The sequence below is a fragment of the Enhydra lutris genome, unplaced genomic scaffold, assembly GCF_002288905.1.
Source record: "Enhydra lutris kenyoni isolate GAN:26980312 unplaced genomic scaffold, ASM228890v2 scaffoldscaffold48, whole genome shotgun sequence".
Taxonomy (NCBI): domain Eukaryota; kingdom Metazoa; phylum Chordata; class Mammalia; order Carnivora; family Mustelidae; genus Enhydra; species Enhydra lutris.
Window position 1 is genome coordinate 501375 of NW_019154132.1, and position 19933 is coordinate 521307.

General features: G+C 36.6%; 1 protein-coding gene across 1 annotated transcript in view; it reads right to left on the minus strand.

Annotated features, from left to right (window-relative positions):
- LOC111156692 (exocyst complex component 2) overlaps positions 1–19933 on the minus strand; it is a 307781-nt gene that overhangs the window by 160970 nt on the left and 126878 nt on the right. Inside the window, exons 12-13 of the mRNA XM_022517721.1 lie at positions 16728–16853; positions 10264–10388 (exon numbers count right to left, since the gene is read on the minus strand). Of these exons, the coding sequence (XP_022373429.1) occupies positions 10264–10388; positions 16728–16853 (251 nt within the window). The remainder of the gene's footprint in view (positions 1–10263; positions 10389–16727; positions 16854–19933) is intronic.

Genomic DNA, 19933 nt, shown 5'->3' on the forward strand with positions numbered 1-19933 from the left:
GGTATTTATCCAAAGGATACAAAAACACAGTGATTCAAAGGGGTACTTGCATCCCAATGTTTATAGCAGCAATGTGCACAATAGCCAAAATATGGAAAGAGCCCAGATGTCCATCAACAACTGAATGGATAAATAAGATGTAGTATATATATAAAATTGAATATTACTCAGTCATCAAAAAGAATGAAATCTTGCTATTTGCAACAACATAGAACAAGAGGGTATTATGCTAAGTGAAAAAAGTCAGTCAGAGAAAAGCAACACACATGGAATTTAAGAAATAAAACATGAACATAGGGGAAAGGAAGGAAAAATAAAATAAGATGAAAATTGAGAGGGAGGCAAATGATAAAGAGACACTCTAGAAAACAAACTGAGGGTTGCTGGAGTTGAGGTAGTTGGGAGGAAGGGATAACTCAGCCATGGGCATTAAGAAGGGTACTTGATGTAATGAGCACTTGGTGCTATATGCAACTGATGAATCATTAAATTTTACCTCAGAAACTAAAAAGAAAAGAAAAGAAGAAAAATAAAAGAGAAAGAACAAACGAAAAAGAAAGTGAGGGGATGGAAAATCATTTTTCAGGCTAACGGACGTCAAAAGAAACTCTGAGCAGCCATACCTATAGCAAATATATTAGATTCTAAACCAAATACTGTAATAAGGGGTGAAGATGAGCACTATTTCATAATAAAGGGGTCTATCCAACAAGAAGATCTAACAATTGTCAATATTTATATGACCAACATGTTTAAATACATAAAACAATCACAAACATAAAGGAACTCTCTGATAATAATACAATAATAACAGGGCATGTTAACGACCCCACTTACATCAATGGACAGATCATCTAAATAGAAAATCAAAAGGAAGCAATGGCTTTGAATGACACACTGGACCAGATGGACTTAAAAGATACATTCAGAAGTTTCTATCCTAAAGCAACAGAATACACATTCTTTTCAAGGACTTGGGACATTGTCCAGAATAGATTTTATACTAGGTCACAAATCAGTCCTCAACAAGTACAAAAAAAAAAAATATGAGATCATACCATACATATTTTCAGACCACAACACCATGAAACTTGAAGTCAACCACAAGAAAAAAAATTGGAAAGACCACAAACATGTGCTGGTTAAATAACATACTACTAAAGAATGAATGGGTCAACCAGGAAATCAAAGAAGATATTTAAAAAATACATGGAAACCAACAGAAATGAAAACACAATGGTTCATAACCTTACAGCAAAAGTGGTCCTAAGAGGGAAGTGTATGGCAATACAAGGCTACCTCAAGAAGCAAGAAAAGTCTCAAATAAACAACTTTACACCTGAAGGAGCTAGAAAGAGAACAACAAATAAAGCCAAAAGCCAGCCGAAGGGAAATAATAAAGATTATAGAAGAAATAAATGATATATAGACCAAAGAACAATAGAACGGATCAATGAAACCGGGAGCCAGTTCTTCGGAAAAATTAATAAAATTTATAAACCCCTAGACAGACCTATCAAAAAGAAAAGAGAAAGGACCCATATAAATAAAACCAGAAATAAAAGAGAAATAACAGCCAGAAATACAAACAATTGTAAGAGAATGTTATGAAAAATGATATGCCAACAATTGGACAAGTTAGAAGAAATTGATAAATTCTAGAAACATATAAACTACCAAAACTGAAACAGGAAGAAAGAGAATACTTGAACAGACTGATAAACAGCAAAGAAATTGAATCAGTAATGAAAAATCTCCCAACAAACAAAAGTTCAGGGCCAGATGGCTTCCCAGTGGAATTCTACCAAACATTTAATACCAATTAATACCTATTCTTCTCAAACTATTCCAAAAAATAGAAATGGAAGGTAAACTTTGAAATGCATTCTAAGAGGCCAGCATTACCCTGATTCCAAAGCCAGTAAATACTCCACTAAGAAAGATTAAGTACAGGGCAAAATCCCTGATGAACATGGATGCAAAAATTCTAAACAAAATACTAGCAAATTGAATCCAACAATACTTCACCCATGATCAACTGGGATTTATTCCTCGGCTGTACGTTGGTTCAATTTTGCAAATCAATCAATGTGATAAACCACATCAATTAAAAAAAAGGATAAGAACCATATGATCTTTTCAGCAGATGCAGAAAAAGCATTTGACAAAGTACAACATCCATTTATGATAAAAGCCCTCAACAAAATATGTTTAGAAGGAACATACCTCAACATCATAAAGGCCATATATGAAAACCCACTGCTAAGAGAATCTTCAATGGGAAAAACCTGAGAGCTTTTCCCTCTATGGTCAGTAATAAGAACAGGGATGTCCCCTCTAACCACTGTTAACAGTATTAGAAGTCCTAGTCTTAGCAATCAGACAAAAAGAAATAATAAAAGCATCTGAATTGGTAAGGATAAAGTCAAACATTCGTTATCTGCAGATGACAGGATACTCTATAGAGAAAACCCAAAAGATTATACCAAAAACTTCCTAAAACTAATATGTGAACTCAATAAAACTGCAGGATATAAAATAGATATACAGAAGTCTATTGCATTCCTATACACCAATAATGAAGTAGCAGAAAGAGAAATTAAGGAATCAATCCCTTATACAATTGTACCAAAAACCATAAGACACCTAGGAATAAACCTAACCAAAGAGGTAAATGATCTGTACTCTAAAAACTATAAAACACTTAGATAAAAAAACCTTCTGCACAGCAAAGGAAACAATCAACCAAACTAAAACGCAACCTATGGAAATGGAGAAGATATTTGCAAATGACATATCTGATAAAGAGTAACTATCCAAAATATACAAAGCACTTATAAAACAATAACCCCCAAAACTTAATGATCCATTTTAAAAATGAGCAGAAGACATGAACAGACCTTCTTCCAAAGAATACATAGTTAGCTCACAGACACATGAAAAAATGCTCAACATCACTCATCATCAAAGAAACGCAAAGCAAAGATACAATGAGATACCACCTCACAACTGTCAGAATGGCTACAATTGACAACACAGGCAATAAATAAGAGGTATGGATAAGGATGTAGAGAAAGGGGAACCCTCTTTCACTGTTGGTGGGAATGCAAACTGGTACAGCCACTCTGGAAAACAGTATGAAGTTTCCTCAAAAATCAAAAATAGAACTACCTGACCCAGCAAATGCACTACTAGGTATTTATCCAATGGATACAAAAATACTGATTTGAGGGGACACATTGTAATGGTTATAGCAGCATTATAGCAGCATTATCAACAATAGCAAACTATGGAAAGAGCCCAAATGTCTATCAACTCATAGATAAAGAAGATGTGGTATATTTATAGACATTGGAATATTACTTAGTCATCAAAAAGAATGAAATCTTGCCATTTGCAACAGACCACTCTGAATGCCCAAAAAATCATCCTGAGATGTAAGAAGATATATCAGGATCTATACCAACAGAGTATTTCCAGCGGATAGTTTTGAGGTAGGAAGCTGAGAGCTGTGATTCTGTGGGCCGATATTGGAAGATAAACAGAAGGGGTAGGGAGCTGCCATAAGCACTGGCGCTGGTAAGGTAAAATAACACAGCAGCGCAAAATCATCTCACACTGGGGCCAAGCACAGACTCACAGAATGGTAGCCACAGGGAAAGGACTTTAGGGCAGCCCCCCAGGTTGCAACCTGAAGCTGCAGGGGCCCATGGGTGAACTGTGGGTGGCTGGCGGTTTTAGAAACACAAAGGGCAGAGACGTGCCTGGACCTGAAGAGAAGGCTGGAAGAGCTGCTGTGGGGTGCACAACCCAAGTCACTGCGGTTTTTAGCAACACAGACAAAAATGGAGTCAGTGTGACCAGGAAGACTTTCTGAAGAACAGTCTGCAATTTTTCTGAGACAGAAGTTTGGATGGAGTAACTTCTGCTCTGACTCTTGGAAGGGACACAGAAACCCACCAGGAAAAGCCACCAGAGAACAAAAGCCCCCAAAACTGGTTTTCATTGAGCCCATCCCCCACCACAGGGGGCAAAGGAATTCTGCCCAAACAGGGTTGCCTGAGTAATGGCATGACACCCCCCAATCCCCAGAAGGCAGGCAGAAACAAAAAGAGGCCAAGAACACCAAAGTCCCTATAAAACAGGGGCATCTTGGTTGGACTGTGATCAATATGGATCAAAATGGACTCTGTACATTCCCTCAACCACCTCTCACCAGAATTACTAGGAGGAGGAACCCCCAAGGAAAAATTCAACAGACCAAGACCTCTGCCACAGAACTGGATATGAACATAAGCAACATGTCGGAAATAGAATTCAGGGTAACAGTTATCCAGACAATGGCTAGGCTGGAGAAAACCATTAGTGGCAATATAGATTCTCTAAGGACAGAAGTGAGAGCTGATCTGGCAGAACTTAAAAATACTGTCAGTGAGATTCAATCTAATCTAAATACTTTAACAACTAGGGTAAATGAGGCAGAAGATCAAATTAGTGATCTAGAAGACAAACTGATAGAAAAGAAGGATCAGGAGGAGACCTGGAAAAAACAGTTTAGAAGCCATGAAAATGGAATTAGAGAAATAAATGATGCCATGAAATGTTCCGATGCCAGAATTTACTGGGATACCTGAGGGGCTGAAGAGAGAGAGAGAGGACTAAAAGATATAGTTGAGAAAATCCTAGATGAGAATTTCCTGATTCTGGGGAATGAAACAAGTGTTTGCATCCTAGAGGCAGAGAGGACACTCCCCCCAAGATCAATGAGGGTAGAAAGACCTCGAGACATGTGACTGTGTAATTCGTGAATCATAAATTCAGAGAAAATGTTTTAAGGGCAGCTAGGGGGAAGAGATTCCTTACGTACAGAGGGAAGAACATCAGTATAATGTCAGACCTGTCCACAGAAACCTGGCAAACCATAAAAGGCTGGCAAGACACATTCAGGGCACTAAATGAGAAGTACATGCAGCCAAGAATACTTTATCTGGCCAGGCTGACATTCAGAATGGATGGAGAGATAAAGAACTTCCAAGACTGGCAAAGACTAAAAGACTAGGTCACCACCAAGCTGGCACTACAAGAAATATTAAGGGGGGTTCAATAAAAAAGAAAGACTCCAAGAGTGATATAGAACAGAAATTTGCAGAGATAGTCTATAGAAACAAGGACTTCACAGGCAACATGAAGACAATAAAAACGGCCTAAATGCTCCCATAAAATGGCACAGGGTTGCAGACTGGAAAAAACAACAGGACACATGCATATGCTATCTACAAGAGATGAATTTTGAACCTAAAGATACATCCAGACTGAAAGTAAAGGAATAGAAAACCATCATTCATGCCAATGGGCCTCAAAAGAAAGCTGGGGTAGCGATTCTCATATCAAATTATTTTAAGCTAAAGACTACAGTCAGAGATACAGAAGGATACTACATCATTCTTAAAGGGTCTATCTAACAAGAAGATCTAACATTTGTAAATATTTATGCACCCAACATGGAAGCAGCCAACTATACAAGCCAACTGTTAATCAAAATAAAGAGTCATACTGATATGAACACATTAATTGTAGGGGATCATAACACGCCACTCTCAGCAGTAGACAGGTCATCTAAGCAGAAAATCAATAAAGAAACAAGAACTTTGAATGACACATTGGACCAGATGAACCTCATATATACAGAACATTCCACCCTAAAACAACAGAATACTCATTCATCTTGAGCACACATGGAACTTTCTCCAGAACAGACACCATACTGGGTCACAAATGAGGTCTCAACTGATACCAAAAGATTGAGATTACTCCCTGCATATTCTCAGACCACAACGCACTGAAACTAGAACACAATCACAAGTCTGGAAGAAATTCAAACACTTGGAAGTTAAAGACCATCCTGCTTAAGAATGTTTGGATCAACCAGGAAATTAAAGAAGAAATTAAACAACTCATGGAAACCAATTAGAATGAAGACACATTGGTACAAAACATATGGGATACAGCAAAGGCGGTCCTAAGGGGGAAATACATAGCCATCCGAGCCTCCCTCAAAAAAACTGGAAAAATCCCAAATATACCCCCTCTCTTTACACCTTAAAGAACTGGAAAATCAACAACAAATTAAGCCAACCCCATGCATGAGAAGGGAAAAATTAAGATTAGAACAGAGATCAAGGAGTCAGAAACCAGAAATACAGTAGGAAAACATCAACAAAAGTAGAAGCTGGTTCTTTGAAAGAATTAATAAGATCGAGAAACAACTGGCCAGACCAATCCAAAAGAAAAGAGAAAGGACCCAAATTAATAAAATTATGAATGAAAGGGGATAGATTACCATTAACACCAAGGAAACAGAAGTAATCATCAGAAATAATTATCAACAGCTATATGTCAGTAAGTTGAGCAACCTAGAAGAAATGGATGCTTTCCTGGAAACCTATGAACTTCCAAGACTGAATCAGGAAGATACTGACAACCTGAATAGACCAATAACTAGCAACAAAATTGAAGCAGTGATCAAAACTTCCCAGAAAATAAGAGTACAGGAACTGATGGATTCTCTGGGGAATTCTACCAAACATTCAAAGAAGAAATAATACCTATTCTCCTGAAGCTATTTCAAAAAAAAGAAACTGAAGGAAAACTTCCAGACTCCTTCTATGAAGCCAGCATTACCCTGATCCCCAAACCAGGCAAAGATCCTATCAAAAAGGAGAATTTCAGACCAATATCCCTGATGAATATGGATGCCAAGATTCTCAACAAGATTCTAGCTAATAGGATCCAACAGTACATTAATAAGATTATCTACCATGACCAGGTGGGATTTATCCATGGGATGCAGGGGTGGTTCAACATTCGCAAATCAATCGATGTGCTAGAACAAATCAGTAAGAAAAGATTGAAGAACCACATGGTCCTCTCAACTGATGCAGAAAAAACGTATGACAAAATACAGCATCCTTTCCTGATTAAAACCCTTCAAAGTATAGGGATACAGGGAACATTCCTCAACTTCATAAGATCCATCTATGAAAAACCCACAGCGAATATCATTCTCAATGGGGAAAAGCTGACAACCTTCCCTTTGAGATCAGGAACACTACAAGGATGTCCACTCTCACCACTGTTGTTCAACATAGTACTAGAAGTCCTAGCAACAGCAATCAGACAACAAAAAGAAATAAAAGGTATTCAAATGGGCAGTGAAGAAGTCAAACTCTCTCTCTTCGCAGATGACATGATACTTTATATGGAAAACCCAAAAGATTCCATCCCCAAACTACTAGAACTCATACAGGAATTCAGTAATATAGCAGGACACAAAATGAATGTACAGAAATCAGTTGCTTTCTTATACACTAACAATAAAACTGTAGAAAGGGCAATTAGAGAATCGATTCTATTTACAATAGCACCAAAAACCGTAAGATACCTTGATATAAACCTAACCAAAGAGGTAAAGGATCTATATTCAAAGAACTACAGAACACTCACAAAGGAAATTGAAGAAGACACAAAAAGATGGAAAAACATCCCATGCTCATGGATCAGAAGAAGAAACATTGTTAATACGTCTATGATGCTCAGAGCAATCTATGCTTTCAACGTGATCCTGATCAAAATACCTTTGTCATTTATTGGAGTGCTGGAACAAACAATCCTAAAATTTGTATGGAACCAGAAGAGACCCCAAATTGCCAAGGAAATATTGTAAAAGAAAAACAAAGTTGGAGGCATCACATTGGGATTTCAAGCTTTATTACAAAGCTGTGATCACCAAGACAGCATGGTACTGGCACAAAAACAGACACACAGACCAGTGGAAAAGAGTAGAGAGCCCAGATATGGACCTTCAACTCTATGGCCAAATAATCTTCAACAATACGGGAAAAAGACAATATGGGAAAAAGACAATCTGTTCAATAAATGGTGCTGGGAAAACTGGACAACTATGTACAGAAGAATGAAACTCAACCATTCTCTTACACTATACACAAAGATAAATTAAAAATGGATGAAAGACCTCAATATGAGACAGGAATCCATCAAAATCCTAGAGGAGAACAGAGGCAGTAATGTCTTCAACACTGGCCACAGCAACTTCTTCAAGACACGTCTTCAAAGGCAAGGGCAACAAAAGCAAAAATGACCTTTTGGGACTTCATCAAGATCAAAAGCTTCACAGCAAAGCAAACAGTCAACAAAATAAAGAGGTAACTCCCACGGAATGGGAGAAGATATTCGCAAATAACACTACAAAGGGCTAATATCCAAGATCTATAAAGAACTTTCAAACTCAACACAAAGAAACAGATAATCAAGTCAAAAAATGGGCAGAAGACATGAACAGACACTTGTCCAGTAAAGACATACAAATGGCTAATAGACACATGAAAAAATGTTCATCATCATTAGCCATCAGGGAATTTCAAATCGAAACCACAGTTAGAAGTTAGAACACCAGTTAGAAGGGCAAAAATTAACAAGGCAGGGGAAAAAAAACAAATGTCAGAGAGGATATGGAGAAACGGGAACCCTCTTCCACTGTTGGTGGGAATTCAAGTTGGTGCAGCCACTTTGGAAAACACTGTGGAGTTTCCTCAGAAAATTAAAAATAGAGCTACCCTATGACCTGGCAATTGCACTACTGGGTATTTACCCCAAAGATACAGATGAAGTGGAGAGAAGGGCCATCTGTACCCCAATGTTCATAGTGGCAAAGTCCACGATCGCCAAACGTGGAAAGAGCCGAGATGCCCTTCAAAAGACAAATGGATAAAGAAGATATGGTCCATATATACAATGGATTATTACTCAGCCATTAGAAAGGATGAATACCCAACTTTTGCATCAACATCGATGGGACTGGAGGAGATTATGCTGAGTAAAATAAGTCAAGCAGAGAAAGTCAATTATCATATGGTTTCACTTACTTGTGGAACATAGGAATAACATGGAGGACATTAGGAGAAGGAAAGGAAAAGTGAAGGGAGGGAAATAGGAGGGGGAGATGAACCATGAGAGACTGGACTCCGGGAAACAAAACTGTGGGTTTTAGAGGGGAGGGTGAGCCTGGTTGTGGGTATTAAGGAGGGCATGTATTGCATGGAGCACTGGGTGTTATATGTAAACAATGAATTTTGGAACACTGCCTCAAAAACTAATGATGTATTGTATCGTAACACAATTAAATACAATAACACAATTTTAAAAAAAAAGCATGAATAAATGTTCATGGATCAAGAGAGACTGGATGGATCCCCCCGGACATCTGACGACTTTTGCAAAGGAAGAAAGGTCTTGAACCATATGGTATGCTTTTGTGCAAAAAAACAAAATCAGTTAGTCCTTTTCCATATCCACTTTTCATTTTGGCAAGTGCAAGACAGCAGGAAATAGTCTTTACCATCAGGAAGATTTCTACCTCTGCCATCTCTCGGGGTTATAAAGAGTTCTCTGTAGAGACACAAAACCAGAGATGTCTTCTCCATGTTACCCAGGGCGGCCTCCTTCGCAGCTCAAGGCAAGGGGCATTAAGAGTCTATACTCCAGAATCTGAGGGTCTTTCATGGGGAACTTGAAGTGAGACACTAGAGCGATGAGTCTGAGTTATAAAAATCAGTCTCATTACTTTCTGTTCATAATTTCTGTGCTACCAATTATGATATAGACACCATGTGAACATGCTACTTGTGAAAATGTAAATGCTTATACAACTTCTACAGGCTGATCACAGGGGACTAGAAAAGAGATCTTTAAATTCTTTCAAACTAGGAAATTCCATAATTACATGGGTTACTTCAGACCCATGTGCAAGCTGCAAACATTTTATCCTTGTTTTACCATTTGCTCATATCAACTATACAATAATTTCATCTATAATTTTGCCTGACTGTCCATCTACTCAACTCAAATTCCTTCAAATACTTCACATTTTCTTTTTTTTTTTTTTAAACTGAATATCTCATTTAATCTTCATGACTACCTTTTGATATAGATACCCTTATCGTCTTTTTACAGTTGAGGATACTAAGACCCAGTACAATGAAGTAACTTGTTTAAGATCATACAGCTTATGAAGTGTTAGAGCTTTATAGAACTTTTAATTAATCTTAATTAATCTTAAGATATTTGACAATAACTAACTGGCTTTGTGCCTCCTAAGTTTTAAAAAAGCCACTTCAAAATCTAAAACTTTTAAGACGAGATTACACAATGACTTAGCTATATCTACAATCAAATTTATATACATACCTCACTGAAAAGGCTTCCATTAACATATGAAATCCAGAGTTTCCAGAAGTTAGGCAGCTGACTTAAAACAAGCTTGGTCAACTTTTCAACAAATGCCACCCGGTGAGGAGTTTTGTATCTCCATGCTAAGGGGGGAATAATACTATGAATATATTTTGAATTAAGAATAAAAATCGGTTTGAACATATTAATGCCCCCCCCCCCCACCTAAAAAGGTGTCACACTTTGTCCCACTTTGGCTGTAGAGCTTTAATTTGGTGATAGACCAAATATTTCCTTTTCCACATCACATTACCAAAGCCTCCCCAGCACAGCGAATACACTTTAAGAATACACAGAGAATACCATGCTGTTCTCAAAGGTGCATGGCAGGTGGGGGAGTGGTAGACTGGTCAGGACGACACAGCAGGAGAAGTAAGGAGGATCCTTTGGGTTTTCAACCTTGTCTTCAAGATATTCTATTTCTCTTCAAAAGTCATGTTTTCAAACAGCAAATTCATGTTTTCAAACAAAAGGCAAAGATAGGGCAAGGCCAATTAGCCTTAAATTGGAGGCAAATATCAACCAGTTAGAAATGCCACTATAAATGCAGTGAAAGTTCAATAGTGAACCAAATTATCATAAAGGAACTTATTCAAATATAATCATATAACAAATAACTCTTCCCATAACAAAGAAATTTAAGAAAAAATAAAAATATTGGAACCTCTTGGATTACATATCATTTAATGCAGTTATTGTGAAGTGGGAAATAAGGTCTTAAAGATTTTTTATGGAAATAAGTTCACAGGAATAAAAGCAAATTAGTAATTCAATGAGTGTTAATCACTTCCAGTTTCTTCTCTTTTTCTTTATCACATTCTTTCCTGTTTCCTCCTTCCTCCATGCCGTGCTTCCCGCCCTCCTATTCTGCTTCATAGCCTCCAGCAGGAGCAAGGCAGAGGCATTCCTACTGTCTAGTTCACAGCAATGATCAGGAGAACTGGGGTCTATTCAGCAACTTCAAAGACAGTTCACATAAGGGAACTTCCATTAAGTCCTTCATCAACTATCAGCTTCCTTTCAAAATACTCGTAGGCAAAAAGTTCTGTTGCAAAAATTACTATTGTTATTCTAGGAAGGGTGGATTTTATTTATTTTAAAATGTTTCATAATGACCTAAAAAGACAACATATGGTTAGAAAAGACAATTTAAAAGATATATAGAACAAAGTCTGTCTCCCACCTACATTCCCCATTTGCCTACTTCCCAGCTGCTGCCCTAAGAAACTATTAGCTGCTTGTGATTCTTTCTAACATGTCTTTTAAATACACAAGCAAATATAAATACATATTCTGACCCGTTCCAACTGTTCTTTCACACAAATGAAAACATATTAAACACACCCTTTTGACTCTTGGCCTTTTTCATTTAATAATGGATCCTGAAGTTTTTCCCTATCTGTACATAAAATGTTTCTTTTTCCCCCCAAAGTTACACAGTACAATTGACCCTTGAACAATGCAGAGGTTAGAACACTGACCCCCTGCACAGTCAAAAATACATGAATGACTTCTGATTCCACTAAACCTGAACTACTAATAGCCTACTGTTGACCAAGAAACTTATCAACTATATAATCTGTCAATTAATATGTTTTATATATGTATTATGTACTATACTCTTAAAACAATACCTTTCTAATTTTTTCAGTATTTCTAGGCCACATGGTTCATCTGGGAGTTTTTTCAAATTGTCACAGATCACCAAAAAACTTTCCAATATATTTACTGAACAAAATCTATGTATAAGTAAACCTGCACAGTTCAAACCAGTACAGTTCAAGGGTTAACTGTGGTTCATACTTTGTATGTATCATAATTTTTTAAAAAAATCCCTTTATAAAGGACAAGACTGTTACCAATGTTTTGTAATTAAAATTAGTGCTTCAAAATAAATAAAATAAAGTGCTTTAATCAATAACTCTGTACATTTAGCACAGGTACAAGTTATCAGTGTAGAATAAACTCAGAACAAGAATTGCTGAGTCCAAGAGTACATGGAGTTGTGATTTTAGTAAGTGTTATTAAATTGACCTCTATGGGGATTCTCTACACACCTACCAGCAACACACATAAACACATAGAAGCTTCCTTATAATCTATAATAACCAATGAACAAACCAAACAGAAAAAATTTCCAAACAGGAAAAATTTGGGGATTTTGCCAACTGGTATCCCACTGTAGCGTTACATGGCCATTTAAATTTTTATTTTAAGTGAGGCTGAGTGCCTACCTTCATATACTTTGTCTATGAGTTGTGGGGAAAAGCTTCAAATTCAGTTGTCACATATGTGAAAGGCATGGTTCTTTATTTAGGGGTACACTATAAACTGTACTTGTCTATTCAGCCAATATTTATTAAGTGTCCACTGTGTGCTAATCCTGTGGCTATACCTTAATGTCTAAGATGCTCACCACTAATACTGAATGAAAAGGGCAAGTTTCTACCTTCACAGAGCCTACGACTGAACAGACAATGAAAGGAGTCCTAAATGATAATGTGACATGAGTCTAATGAGATTGGAGGTATTTCTCTTCTGGAGACAGAGCTAAAGCAGACAAACCAAATACAGGTAAGCACTATTTTCCAAATGGCATGTAGTACCCTACATAGCATAGGCCACAGCCAGTGGATGACAGGCAATGACAAGGTAAGAAATAAGACAAGAAAATCTAAAAATTGAAGCACTGAAAGACCTGCCTCATGTGGTAGCAAGTGGACTCTTACATGACCTCTTCCCCTAAATTAGACTTTCAAAGGTCTGAGCTCCTTTATGCAGCTATATTTACAACTATTTATGTAACTCTATTGTTAGACACTCATCTAATATCCTTATCTCATATATTCTTTGCAAAGCTTTTTTGCTGGGAAATTAAAATGAAAACACCCTATGGTGGACCAAGTCTGTATTGGATCTGATGCTGGACAAGCACTCTGAGTGGCCTGGCTTATCAAATATCTATGTATTCTACATAGATACATAGATACAGATATTCTACATATATAGACCACTAGGACTCAAAGATCAGTCTGTCATGGGCAATGTGCCCACTCCAAAGAAAGATAAGGAACATTGCCTTTTCACCAATGTAAAGGAAAATTTCATTTCAAAAGATACAAAATAAGCAAACACATTAAACAGCTTCAGTCTTATTAAATCCATTAATTAATAAGTATTCCAACTCAAGGGATTTTATGGTAGGAAAAGCAGTTGGACAAATATAAATGAAAATATTACAAAACAATCCCATAAGGCTTCCAAAAAGATTTCTTCAGCTGAATCTTTCTATGACAGAGTAAGTGGTAAAATTTTTTCTAAGTTCACTATAGTACAGAGTGATAATACAGCAGCTAAATAATATTACCAAATAATCATACGAGCTGGGAGTTCTGTAATTACTTAATGTGTTGACACTTAATCATCAAGGTTCTTGGAAACAGACAGGTCCCTGTAGCCTCCTGCCCAGAAACAGGAAATAATTTTCAGTTTCATGTTTTATTTGATCTTTTTATTACTAAGATTCTTTATACATATATATATATATATATATATATATATATATATATATATGTAATGAGAGTCCTATTTACCTATTCCTTCTACATCTACTTCATCCAAATTTTGATCATTATCTGAAAATGATCCTGGGTGTTATTTCTGTACTGAATCCAACATGTCTTAAATAAGTTCCTATATGGTATTATCAGTCACAGAATAACTTCAAGAGTTATTGCCTAAGACTGATGAAAAGAACTTTTTACTATAAGCAATTTTCTTCAATGTTTCAGTTTCAAGTAATAATTTTAAGGAAATTAAACATGGATTTTACTTCTACTTCCAGCTATACTGGAGTAATAAGGATTAGATTCAACCTCCAGTTATAAACAACTAGAAAACTGGGGATGGGGACAGATAATATAAACTATTTTAGACACTGGACAACAGGCAGCACAGGACTAATTCCCAAGGGAAGGGAAATGTATGGTGAGCCCACAGTTGCCATGGCTTTCAGTCTACAGTCAATTTCTAGACAACAGACAAAAGGAAGCTTAACCTAAACAAAGCTCAATGGCCTTTCTGAGTTGGAAAGAAGGAGGGGGAGGTGACTACAAAATGCAGGAAAAAGTTCCAGAAAGGAGGGAGGACCTACATTAAAAAACAAAACAAAACAAAACTCCAAAAATCTGCGTAAGAGTCCTAAGTCTTTGCTGAGTCCTGCATATATGGAGGGAAACTTCACAAAACCGGGGAAAGAACAACCAGGGTAAACAATTCCCAGAAATAATACAGAGCAGGGAGACCTTATACCTCTGAACAGCCAGAGGGAACAGTCTTTATCAATTACCTGGGCCTTTCAGTACAGACCCAAAAGATCATGCCTGAGTAGTAGGGCTAAAGTATTCCCAGAATGAAGGCTACTCTAGGCCTGCTCTAGCAAACCAGCAAAAGCCTTGAATGGCTCAAACTTACTGATAAGTCTGAGTAAGGTACTGATAAAACAAAGTCTAGCATTCCTTAAAGGAAGACAACAAAACTCAGACACTCAACATCAAACATTCACATGATAAGCAGGGAAATACGAACCAGAAACCAAGAGGAAAAGAGCAATAATAGTAAATTCAGAAATAACAGAGATGACCAAATTAACCAATAAGGGCAATGTTCAAATATTTAAAGGAGAAGGAAAATAATGAGGACGGAAAGGTAACATATTTAAAAGAACCAAGTGGAATTTCTAGAGATGAAAAATACAGTATCTGGAATTTTCAGGTTAGAACACTGAAGATAAAAGATCAGAAAAGTTGAAGCAGAGTGGAAAAACTGAGGCGCCTCAGTGATCTATGAGATAACGTATTGACCTAACATACATGTAATTGGGGGCGCCTGGGTGGCTCAGTGGGTTAAAGCCTCTGCCTTCGGCTCAGGTCATGATCTCAGAGTCCTGGGATAGAGCCCCGAGTCAGGCTCCCTGCTCAGCGGGGAGCCTGCTTCCCTTCCTCTCTCTCTCTCTACCTGCCTTTCTGCCTACTTGTGATCTCTGTCAAATAAATAAATTCTTAAAAAAAAAAAAAGAAAAAACATGTAATTGAAGTCCTGGAAAAAGAAGTAGAACAGAAAAACACCTGAGAAAACTATGGCCCCAAATTTTCTAAATTTGATGAAAATTTCCAGAATCTCATAAAATAGATTCAAGAGGTTTGGCAAAACCCAGGCAGGATAAATTTGAACTGTTCAAGATGATATAACTCATTTAAAGTCAATACTCATGAATAGTCTCTAATTGATTTAATTAAGCCTGTTAGCATGTCAGCTGATGGTAGTTAATTACTTAAGAAGTGAGGTGGAGGGTTTTTAGACCTGATATATTATCCTACTAATTAAAAGAAGGAAGTATTGTTTAAAAACTCAGGTGGGATGCACTTCAGAGTCAGACCCTAGAAGCCATATTTGCTTAGAGGGCTATACAGAAGCAAGTAATTCTGTTCTTTCACTGTGTATATTAGTTTGATGGGCTTGGTAGGAAATGGGAACAGAACAAGAAGGAACACTGAGCCCTCCATTTAGTACAAATGAATCATCTAATTTTAAGTTGTTCTTATGATGGGCATTCATTCATATTTATTAATGAAACCTTAGAAAAAGCCCTACTCCAGGACTTGTAATAACATAAAATACTTTAAAATAAACTTTAGAGGTATTTAATATAAAGTAAGATATTTCTATTACCCTATTTAGATTTCTTTCTTTCTTTCTTTTTTTTAAGATTTATATTTTTAAGTGATCTCTATACCAAATATGGGGCTTGAACTCACAACCCCAAGATCAGGAGTTGAATGCTCTACCAACTGAGCTATCCAGGCATCTCACCCTATTTGGATTTCTTAGATCTGATATTGAGGTTATAAATAACCAGTGACTAATAGCATTTAATTGGTACCCAAATGCATTATAACCAATGATTTGTATCTCACACAGGTAAATAACCAATATGTAAATATCAACTTTGGAAAGTTAAGATATGTAACATAGTTATAATTCAAGATGCTTTATTCTTAGGAAAAATGATTAGCAATAAATATATTTATTAACCCTTCTTTCCAAAGCAAATTTTAAAATGCATAAAAGTTATTTCTTTGTAACGACTATAGAGATTACTTTTGTTACAAATTTCATCTTAAATGAATTCTCACAAAATATTTTCTGTGGCATGTTTTTAAAAAGCCAATCATAGGAAAAATAAAACTAGACATTAGCAAGTTTTATTCAACAACTATGTATGTTGAATAAACATTCACCTATGAAGGTTGGTAATGCTTAGCAGCAGTAATATGACTAAATGGGAAAATTTCCAAGAGAAAAGTGTTTAAAATTGCACAAGTACAAATTTAAAAGACAAAGCAGTGGATAGAGATACTTACTGTCATCTCGACCAGACTGAAAGCTGCTGCCCCTCTTCAGTGACGCCGTCTGACTAAGAGGACCCAACACCAAGGGACGGGTATCATTATCCAGATCCAACATGGGACTGTGAAGGCCTGGAGTACCTATAAGAGAGGTGACATTCCCATAGATTCCATATATTCTTATTTAGTTGATTTAATGGGCTACTTCTCTGAGTTATTTCTTCCTCAATTGTTCTATTCTTATAAATAAAATATTTATCAAGCAAAATAAAAAATATTTTCTCTAAATAGCTTTTAAAAATCATTCCCACAATGACAGATTCATAGGATTCGATCCATTACTCTGGCTTACTAAAGAGATGTAACAAACTGTGAGAGAAACTTATGTAACATTTTAGAATGAATGTTCAGCAAAACTGGCAGGGGCAAAAGTGGGGGAAAATCAAAAAATCAGGATGAGAAATCCTTTTTTGAAGAACAACTTGACACTTGGAGTTCTGACTCTCTTTTAATGAAGCAGCCTTAGAGCAGTCTGACTTTTCCTTAAAATTTAAATCCCCAAAGGGTGCCTGGGTAGCTCAGTTGGTTAAGCATCTGCCTTCAGCTCAGGTCATGATCCTGGGGTCCTGGGATTCAGCCCCGTGATGGGCTCCCTACTCAGTGGGGAGCCTGCTTCTCCTTCTCCTCCCCACTTGTGCTCTCTCTTGCTATCTCTGTCTCTCTCTCAAACCAATTAAAAAAAAAATTAAATCCCTAAATCCTAAGATTTCTTTGTTTGGGATGTGGAATTTGATTCCCTCTTTCTATTCCTGATGCCAGCCACTCAATTTGGATACTTCTCACCTAACCCTGTAAATACTCTAGAAGTCTAACATTTTAACTACTGTCAGGAAACTTTCTTTATTGCCTGGAGTAGTATCACTGAAATAGTATTTTCTTGATATGAGCATCAAGTCTTCCAGAAAACCCTTAGAAATCCAGTCCAAATTATCCTAAGAAACAGAAAACATTTTTTTTTCTAAAATGGATTTCAAGAATTACTTGTATCTCATGTTGCTGAGTTAGTAAGACTTTGGCTTTATGTGGTAAAATTTGCACTGTCAGTCTGTAGAGGTGCTTGTCACTACCATTCTGAGCTCTTCAGCTGGGCATCCAAAGAGCTTCAAAACAAGCAATTCAACAAAAAGAGTATTTACCATGCATAGAACACTTACATATTCTCCCTATGAAAATGTATCTTACATTTTTATGCCTTATTTCCTATCCTCTCTACCTGTCCTTCCTCTCCACCCACTTAAACTCTCATCCTTAAAAATGCAACCTGAATATCAGCTGCTCCATGAAGTCACCTCTTATTATTCCAACTCAGAGTTACCTATCTTCTCTGCCTTCAGATACCAGTGAAAAGTAACATAATTCAATTGATTTGACATTCTGCCTTCTATTGCTCATTAATAGTCAAGTGTCTCCTATCTCCAAATCAAAATACTATCTTCTCAGGTTTAAGAGTTAAATATTATATCTCTGCTCACAATCACTAGACCTTCTGCAAATAACTCTCTCAATGTAAACTGAGTGATTAATCCTAAATTACTCAGTAAGGACTCTATTCCTTCTTTTATAACTTAATAGAATAATAAAAGCATATAAATTTGTTTTCAGATGCAAAATATAAAACACATCCCTGCCACTGATAATGTTATTCAATAACACTTAACAAGTATTTATTGAGTATCTCCTATGTGCCAGGAACTATAAGCCATGAAGATAAGCTGATAAGTAATAGATATGGCTCTGCTCCCAAAGTATTTACTTTCTGGTAGTAGAGGCAGAAAATAAAGCAATAAATAAAATACAGTAAAAACATGCTATGGAAAACCTGCTTTCAGGAGATCCTTCCTTTCATGAGCCACTTAACATGATAGAGTATGAGCTACCTCCTTGTAGTCTCACAAATTCTTCTAAGGTACAGTTTGTAGAAATAGAAATAAAATCATTTGTGGACAGAATTTTTGTTGAAATAGAATTTTACTGAAGACCTACTATGTGCTAAATGCTTCATTTACATTCATTTCTACTTGGGAAAACACTACCTAAGATATGACCTGTGTAATTCCATATTTTAAAACAACAATTTATTTGTTAAAACAACAAAATAAATGATATGTGATATAGAGTAAAAAAATACAATGAAGAAATGATATTTTTATAATTTATTTTTTTCTATATTAAAGGCAAAGTTTGTGTGGAAGCTTTTAATGACTTATGACATTTTCCTTTGCAGTTTATATAGTTACCACTGCTACTAACTGTAGAATTCAGGAAATTAATATCAAAATATCAATTTTCTGACATATTTAAAAGGAAATAAAAGGAGGCAAACAGCATCACAATATTTACATAAAAATTATAATATATATAAAATTTTACATTAAAAGATGCAAGAAAAGAATGAAAATGCTTTAATTTAAAATGTTACAGGGGCGCCTGGGTGGCTCAGTGGGTTAAAATGTTACATGTGGGGTGCTTGGAGGGCTCAGTGGGTAGAGCACCTGACTTTTGATCTTATGGTCAAGCCCCACATTGGGTGTGGCGCCTACCATAAAAAGTTACATGTTACTCTTGAAGGTTTCAGAACTATACATTTTTTAAAAGATTTACTTATTGGGCGCCTGGGTGGCTCAGTGGGTTAAGCCGCTGCCTTCGGCTCAGGTCATGATCTCAGGGTCCTGGGATCGAGTCCTGCATCGGGCTCTCTGCTCAGCAGGGAGCCTGCTTCCCTCTCTCTCTCTCTGCCTGCCTCTCTGTCTACTTGTGATCTCTCTCTCTGTCAAATAAATAAATAAATAAAATCTTTAAAAAAAAAAGATTTACTTATTTATTTGAGAGAGAGAGAGAGAGAGAGAAAGAGAGGATGAGTGTGGGGAGGGGCAAAGGGAGAAAATCTACAAGCTGACTCTCTGCTAAGCATGGAGCCCATGCAGGGCTTGATCTCAGGACTCATGAGATTACAACCTGAGCCAAAACCAAGAGCTGGACAGTCAACCAATTGAGTCACCCAGGTGCCCCCAAAACTATACATTTTTTATTAAGAAGGAAAGCACTCCTGGTTTCCTAAAAATACATTATATACCATTCCTACAAAAAATATAATTACCATTATTTGAATAGATCCTCAGAAAAAGATTTTCCCCAAAACTGATGTGTTTACAATGTTAACA